Source organism: Myotis brandtii, unplaced genomic scaffold, assembly GCF_000412655.1.
Source record: "Myotis brandtii unplaced genomic scaffold, ASM41265v1 scaffold143, whole genome shotgun sequence".
NCBI classification, from domain to species: domain Eukaryota; kingdom Metazoa; phylum Chordata; class Mammalia; order Chiroptera; family Vespertilionidae; genus Myotis; species Myotis brandtii.
The window spans coordinates 3,029,970-3,038,791 of NW_005355115.1; the positions used below are offsets into that span (position 1 = coordinate 3,029,970).

At 38.0% G+C, this 8,822-nt stretch overlaps 1 protein-coding gene across 1 annotated transcript in view; it reads right to left on the reverse strand.

Annotated features, from left to right (window-relative positions):
* Positions 1-3,819: 3,819 nt before the first annotated feature.
* The window catches only part of CDC5L (cell division cycle 5-like), a 50,130-nt gene continuing 45,127 nt past the window's right edge, over positions 3,820-8,822 (reverse strand). Inside the window, exons 15-16 of the mRNA XM_005860951.2 lie at positions 4,974-5,186; positions 3,820-4,252 (exon numbers count right to left, since the gene is read on the reverse strand). Coding sequence (XP_005861013.1) covers positions 4,148-4,252; positions 4,974-5,186 — 318 coding nt within the window. The 3' untranslated portion in view covers positions 3,820-4,147. The remainder of the gene's footprint in view (positions 4,253-4,973; positions 5,187-8,822) is intronic.

Sequence of the window (8,822 nt, forward strand, 5' to 3'; positions counted from 1 at the left end):
AATTTTCCCAGAAAAATAAATGTAAAAGCAGGGGGTGCACAGTTGCAACAGCAAAATCACTGCAGTGTATTTTTTCTTTGAGATTGCTTTTTCTTATTTCACCATTATTTTACTATTTCAAAAAGGACTCTTGCTCATAGTGGTAGTTTCTTTAAGATCTTGATCACATTTAATTTCTGTCCCAAAGTTACTGAGACTTGAACATCCTTTTCAACACTAGTTTTAACACTACCGCTTAACGAATGCCTGTAAGAGAATAGATAAATGTGACTCTCGCTCTCAGAACGGTGCTGGTAAAGAACCCGGAGCTTTACAGGACGCTAACAAAGAATGATGGCATGTTTGTTTACTAGCCAAAGCTGTACTGCTATATGGCAAAAGCATGAACAGTTTACAAATGTACTGAGATGCCAGTTTTGAAATTATGCAATGCAATTCTTGGTCACTTTTTTAAGCTATAAGTAGTAAAACCTCAATAAAGCAGATTAATTTGGGCAAGGGGGTGTAACTGTTAAAGCCAAAAGTCAATTATATAATAAAGTAGGTTTTCCAAATGGGTATTAAAAAATTGACAAATTAGTTTCCTTGTATTTTGTGTGTTTTTTTTGTTAATCCTCACCTGAGGACATTTTTTCCATTGACTGTTTTTTGTTTTTGTTTTTAGAGGGGGGGGGGGGAGGAGGGGGGGGAAGAGAGAGAGGAGAGAGAGAGAGAGAGAAACATCAATATGAGAGAAACACATCTACTGGTTGCCTCCAAGCATACGCCCTGACCAGGCCTGGGGATCGAACCTACAGCCTAAGTATGTGCCCTTGACCAGGAATCGAACCTATGATCCTTTGGTGCGTGGGCCATGCTCCAACGACGTAGCACCACCGGTCTGGGCTAGTCTACCTGCTTTTACTTCTGAAGATACGTTTTGTGATTAAAATTAAGTTTGTGTGAAAAGTTTAATTTCACAGAAAAGTTTTCGATATGTACTACTGTAATTTTAAGTTTACGGTATACTGCATTCACCAGTCACCACAAGTAAAGAAATGCACATGGCTGGGGCATGGCTTAGGACCCAGAACATCTGCCCCCATATGAAAACTGCTGCAGAAAGTCACATGACGTGACAACAGAACCAATTTCCTGCTTGATGCGGTGTGATCACACACTAATCATTTACTGAACGTTGTTTACAAGCAGTGATTCTTGGATTTAAATATGTAGACTATAGTTGTAGGTATGTAATATTTATTTATGTCGGTGAAATTACTACAGGATTTTTTCCAACATATGGCCTATCCGCTAAAATTTGTTAAAAATAACAGTGAATTAATAACAACAAAATAACCTGCTAATTTATTTATAAGCAAATCTTGGTTAAAAGCATTTTAAAATTAACAGGGTGTTAATCTTCACATATGACATCTGGACTGGAAATTTTGTCTGTTAAATCCAAAGTCCATTAAATCAAGGGTTTACTGTATATGTATTACTTCAAATTTTGAAATCAAAGTGAGTCTTCACTACTATTATTAGATCCAACAATTTTAAATCGGTATAATTCAAGTCTACATAAGATGCAGGTAAACTATAAATCTTTTTTTTTTAATTATTCTACCTGATTCCAGGAGTTCAAAGCTGGTTTAATGTTGTTAAATCTGTTAAAATGTCCTCAACAATGCTCTTCCTCCGGGAGCACGCCCACCTTTCTTCCCCCCGAGTCCTGCATCTCCTACACTCAAAGCGTCCCCATGAGACTTGCAACCAGGGGACAAACGGGCAGTGGCAGCTCGTCCTGGGCTAACCCCCTAAACCTGTCTCCAAGGCCGCCCTTTTCTTGGACTTGTCAACGAGCTAAGGCCGCCTGGTCTTGGCTCATTTCTTTCCTATGACATTTCTGGAGAGCGACGGCAGCCCACCTAGGCTCTCTCCTCTTGCTTCTTCTACCCCAAGCCCTTCCTTGTTTCCCTATCCCCAGCTTTAATAAATGTACGTATTCTCATTTTCAAAAATGTCATCAACAAATCAAATGAAATAATTATATAATTATGTTAATAGATACCCAAAAAGCATATTTGACCAAATTCCTGAGCCATACCTAATTTAAATTCTTTAAAAACTAAAAATAGAGGGAAATTTCCTTTCTAGATGAAGAATATCTGACTAAAAACAGCAAACCTAAAGGTAAAACACTGCTATGGATGTTCCCATTAAAGTCAGAAAACAAAACAAATACCATTATAGTTGTTATTTTATGTTGTTCTAAACAATTCAACCAACAAAACATGCAATACAAACTAAATAAGACTATTAGAAGAACATCATCAGTCATAGCTATGAAAGTAATTCCTAGAAAACCCAGGCAAAATTACTGAGGAAAGGACTAGAATTAAGTAGATACCAAGAAAATATAAATTTATGACTTGGCCAGAACTACTGCTGTTCAGATCTTTCCATGCCTCCCTCAGGACTGCTTATATCCTAGTCTGAGTCGCTCCTGGGTGCCTGGACTACTGCACCAGGCTCCTGAACTAACTGGATTCCTTATTTTCAACCTGGGGAGAGATCACACAGTAGGGCCACAGGATGTTCCAAAAACAAATCTGACCATGTCATTCCTTTGCTTAGAAGGAAAGTTTCCCATCATAGTTAGAATAAGACCCAAATTCCTTCCTACGGCCTTATAAATATGGCCCTATCACCAGGCCTTATACAAATGCCATGTGGGCACTGGCCATACTGACCTTATGTTCCTCAAGCACACCTTTGTGCTAGCTCTTCACTTTGTTGGCCTTGAGCTCTACTTGAATCTCACAGGATGGCGCCTTCCAAGATGTAGTCATATCCTACCTTAACTGTTCTTTCCTAGAGCTCTTTGATCATCCCACCCAGAGCAGCCACCAGTCGCTATTTCTCATCACTCTGTTAATTCCCTCCATGGAATCTAAAGTTCATGATCTGATACTTTTTCCTGCATATTTATTATCTCCCCCACAATGCCGCCTCCATAACAGCAAGAACTGTGTCTTAATAACTGTTCAACACTTTAAAGTTCCTGGTACGTAAGAGTCACTTAGTAAACATTTAAATTTTAGTTGTCTGTCATTATCAAGTAAGCTGTAAGTGCCACAAAACAGGAAGTATGCCTATTTTATTAATTGTTCTATCCCCAGGACTCTGACAATAAATATCTCATGAATGAATGTATCCCTCCCTCCCTTTTAAGTCCCTAATATTCTAAGATTAGGCAAATTTTTTTGGTGAGTTCAACACATTTTTGGCCTATACTGAAACTTACAGCCAGCTACTGTCCTAAATGATTTCCTATGCATTATTATAAAGTTAAATCTTCTCACTTCTACCCATCCAGTCCCCAAATTCTACATTTGTCTGACTGACTTAAGATAAACACAGAGCTTTAATAATTAAAGTTTACTAGCCTTGTTGAAATTAATCTTTAAAATGCTTTTGTCAAAAAATATTTACAAGAAAATAACAGGTCAAGAAATCTTTTGAGCCCTAATCCATAAACTACACATGTAAGTAGCTGAGCAGAGAAGACATCGTGCCTAAAATTATATTGAGAAAAAAGAAGAGGTATTAAAAAGTTAATCTATCTTGTCAGTGTACAGACAAATGATCATTCTATGGTAAAACAGTAAAAACTAACAAAGCCACAAAAGGATTGCCTATTTAGGATTTAAGTTAAGATGCTAGTTCACCATTTGATTATCCCAGAGTTACTCATTAAATATGATACAGAGTACATATTTGCTGGTTTGTGGGCACTTTCAAGTATCCAATTACTACAAACAAAAGGCTACATTCTCAATTTTTTAGGTTTTGTTTTTATTCAAGAGTATACTCATAGGCAGCACTTAAAAATCAGGCTTTTAAAATAAAGGCCAAAACTGAAAAAAAAATTTCCAAATGTGACACTGATAAAAGAATGATTGTCATAATTTAAACCCTAAAATGTCCTGTGGAGTGAAAGGCTTTATACACAGAATGTGTTAGATCAATATCGTTTAAAATAAACAATCAAAAGACCACAGATTATGGGCAAATTTGTCAATGAAGATAAACATCAGTTTCAGCCTTCCAGAGTACGAAAACCAGCAATAAGTTCATCTTGTGACAGAATACACACTGTGCTTCACATTTTGGACTTTAAAGATTCTTTCTCCAGCAACAAATCAGCATATCTTTGCTGAAGCTCCTTTTCTCTTTCCTGTTGTCGCTGTACATCTTCTTTTAGACACTTGAAGAGACAGATATTAAATAATTATTTCATACGTAAGTAATGAAAATTAAAAAGATCTATGGTACTTTATCATCCTACAAACAGCTGAGTTCAGTCCTGATTCTTAAGAGGCAAGCATTGCCCAAAGAGAAACAAAAATAGGGGCTACTTTAGCTATAACACAAATACTGCTAAGGCCATTCTTTGATTAGTCATATGACTACCATCATTTTGTAAAGTCTCTGCTTCTATCTCAAATAAACAAGCCATTATTATCCTATTGATACCCACGAATGCACTTTATCTTGGCAGGGGCTATAATGTACACTGAGGAAATCAAGTTAAATGTGACCAAAGCAACTTGATGCTTTGGAATGAGTATCTATATTCCCAGCACCCAAAATTACCAATCAAAAAGACATCAGTTTAATGTACCTTGGAGAGCTATATGAATGGAATACAATTCAGTTTCAGGGGAAAAATCTCAAGGTTACTTATTCCATTTCATAATGTATCTTTACACAAAACAGAAAATTAGTGAAGGAAAAGCCTCTGTATCTTCCACTGGCCTGCTCTATCCATCCAACCCCTGGCAATTCTAGGTCAGAAAGTTTAGGCTCTCACTGGAAAAAGCGAGACAGTATCAGCTCCCTGCACAGGAAAGAAATAAAAATAGGAAAGCCCTGGGTAATTCTCTGTGGCTCTCTTTCTGAGCAAAGATGCAAGGCAATAATGTTACCTCTAGCCTCCGGGGAATCGCAGAATCTTCGTGTTTCTTGAGTTCTTCAAAAGTGCGTAACTCTAAGTAAGCCTGCTCAATTTGGTCCCATAAGTCATTCAATTGTTTTTTGAGCCCCATAGCACGAGACTGGTAACCTCCAAGCAAAATTTTCATCTTCTTTTCCATCTTTGCAGCTCTCTTGGCTTCTGTCGTCATGTGACCCCTGTTTATCTGGGGGGAGATCACATCAGCACACATGAGAAAAGCAGGCTAAATAACAGGACTACAGAGGCAGTATTGGTTAAAAGCAGCAGCACACTACAGTTCCTTATACTTCAGCTGTCATAACACAAAATTAGGCTTAAGAAGGATCTGTCTTGCACCTGATGGATTTTACAGATTAGTCCTAAATAACATATTTATAATAATTTCACCCATGATTCAATGGCAAAGCAGGCTTGAATTTCATAGTATGGCAATTCTATGAAAATTATTGGAAAATCGCAGTAATCTCTACTTCTGAAAATAACTTCTGCTATCATTAATCTGCACTGATTTTAGAACTGGCAGTGACTCATCTTCACCACCTATAGCTCAAAAATGTACTTCTAGGAGCATGCAGAGGTGGCCCATCCTATCTAATAATAGACAAACATGGTAATTGACCATACCTCTGCTACGCTTTCCATTGGCTAATCAGCAGGATATGCAAAAAAAATGTACTTCTACATTACACGTACATTTTTAATAGCTGTGATCAAAACGTAACTCCTCAAACTATAAAATTTTTTTATAATGTCAAAATCCTAAATTTGGCATATAACCCATTAAGGAAAAAGAATATCACATTTGTCAACACAATTTTCTAATTTTTGAGAAGTGAAAGGACACCATGAAATTAAGAAAAAATGATAGTTTTCTATTAAATATGTATATTGAGCACTGGTGAGATGCCTCCTCAGACCATTCTAAAATTAAAGGGAAAGAATTAAAAATGTATAAACTCACAAAAGGACAGGAGAAGGACAATTAACAGAATAAAGATTTGAACAAAATTCTAAAGCTACTGCTGGCAAGTGCAGCAGCGGTGGTGGGAGCCTCTCCCACCTCCGCTGCAGGATGGCAGCAAGGAGCAAAGGGTCCCGGACTGCAAGAGGGCGCAGGCAGGACTGAGGGACACACACACACCCTGCCACAGTACATGAAATTTCGTGCACCGGGCCTCTAGTCTGGTATAACAGCATAATACTTATGCTCAGAAAGTGTTTATCTAGTCATGAAGGCACACTGAGTATGATTGGTACCTTATATCTGGAAATTACCACCTCACACACAGTTGAGTCATTTATTATTCCCAAACTACCAAAGATTTTAAAACTGCAAAGTTGCTAGCTTCCATTTAATATCAACAATTATATTTAATTTAATCCAAGCTTTATGAAAGTCTTTTGGCTCAAATATTATGCTAAAGCCCTAGTCAGTTTGGCTCAGTGGACAGAGCCTTGGCCTGTGGACTGAAGGGTCCCAGATTCAATTCCGGTTAAGGGCACATGCTGGGTTGCTGGCTCCATCCCCAGTATGGGGCATGCAGGAGGCATATGATCAATGATTCTCTCTCATCATTGGTTTCTATCTCTCTCTCCCTCTCCCTTCCTCTCTGAAATCGATAAAAATCTGTAATAATAAAAGCATAATATGCTAATTAGACTGGACGACCTTCCGGATGAAGCCGGGGCTGCAAGGGAAGCCCGGGTCCCAGGGTGCCTGCCGGCGGCCTGAGGGGAGCCTGGGTCCAGGGTGCCAGAGGGAAGCCAGTGCCAGCAGCTGGGAGAAGGAAGGCCTACTCTTGCACAAATTTCATGCATTGGGCCTCAGCTATTAACTCTCAGCTATTAACATATCAAATATTTCTTCTCTTTAAACTCTCTTAAAAAATATTGTGCTAAAGCCGAAACCGGTTTGGCTCAGTGGATAGAGCGTCGGCCTGCGGACTGAAAGGTCCCGGGTTCGATTCCGGTCAAGGGCATGTACCTGGGTTGCGGGCACATCCCCAGTAGGAGATGTGCAGGAGGCGGCTAATCGATGTTTCTCTCTCATCGATATTTCTAACTCTCTATCTCTCTCCCTTCCTCTCTGTAAAAAAATCAATAAAATATATTTTAAAAAAAAATCGATAATATTTAAAAAAATTTTTTTTTAATATTGTGCTAAAGATTCCAAGGAAATATGAAAATTATACTAAAATATTTAAGTATGGGGAAAAATTAATTTAATTTAGGCAACTATATCAAGTTAGTAACTAAAAATATTTTAAAAGTGGAATACTGCTTTTTAAAAAATATATTTTTATTGATTTCAGAGAGGAAGGGAGACAGAGAGAGATAGAAACATCCATGTTGAGAGAGAATCATTGATTGGCTGCCTCCTGCATGCCCTCTACTGGGGATTGAGCCCGCAACCCTGGTATGTGCCCTTGACTGGAATCGAACCTGGGACCCTTCAGTCTGCAGGCTGATACTCTATCCACTGAGCCAAACCAGCTATGGCTATAATACTGCTTTTAATATTCAATTTTAGCTTAGTTATCTTACATCTGCCATCTGATCATTAAAATGTGAAGGAATAAAGAGATTAAGAAGTACAAATTGGAAGTTACAAAACAGTGAGGCAGATGTAAAGTACAGCATAGGGAATATAGTCAATAATATATATACTGAATCTCAACTATGTATGGTGCCAGGTGGGTACTGGAAATATTGGGGGGAACACTTTGTAAGTAAAGTATATGGTGACTAACCATTATGCTGTACAACTGAAACTAGTACAAAATATTGATAGTAACGTGTAATTGAAAAAAATTGTGAAAGAAGACATCTATATATTTTATAATATGCTCAACCTATGACTGTTCAATGCACTTTAGGAGGAAAACTTAACCTAAAACATGAGCCTTTTTCTAGCCAATGCATACATGGGACAGACTACCTTCAATCAGCCCCAACTCCCCTGCCCTCCACACAACAGTAGTGTTCAACAGATTATAAAACCTTTTTGTTTAAAAAGAAAGACTCAGGAAGAACCAGACGCTGATGTAATCAGATTCACATTTCTAAGCCCTTAAACAACCCTTGCTTAAGAAGCTTGCACTGCATCTTATGGCTGATTTACCAAAAGTTCTCCCAAAAAATGATTTAGGTCACTGCATTTACAGCAGATTTACCAAAAGTTCTCAAAAAATGTTTTTAAATCATTTTATGCACTTAGAGATACACTTCAAAATCTCCTTCAAACATCTAACAAAGCTGGTATGGAGCTAGGATTAAATACATTGCTCACTTGTCACCAGACCAGCCTCCCAAATATAGTTACAATGGAAGGAAGTTTGTGCTTTAAATATGTACCAGATCTAAATTTCTAACAATCTTAAATAAAATAAAGTTCACTATAACATTACACATTTAAAGTAGGACACTTGATAAAATTAAAGCTGATTATATCCATTAATAAAAGAGTGAAATTCAATTTTCAAAAAGGAGATGAGAACATCCTATCTAATAATAGAGAAACATGGTAATTAACTGTAACTTCGCTACCCTTCCCATTGGCTAATCAGTGAGATATGCAAAGTAACTGCCAACCAACATGGTGGCCGGCAGCCAGGCAGCTGAAGCGAACAGGAGGCTTGCTTGCTCCAGTGAAGAAGGAAGCCAAGGTTCCCTGCCTGCCGCTGCCGGGCTCTGAGCTTGCACTCTAAGAAACAATGTTGCAATTATAGAAGCTAAACCATCCCCAGAAACCTGCTTTCAGCCAGCCGGGATCTCAGAGTTGGAGTTGCAACAGTGTTTCAATTATAGAAGCCAAACAAAC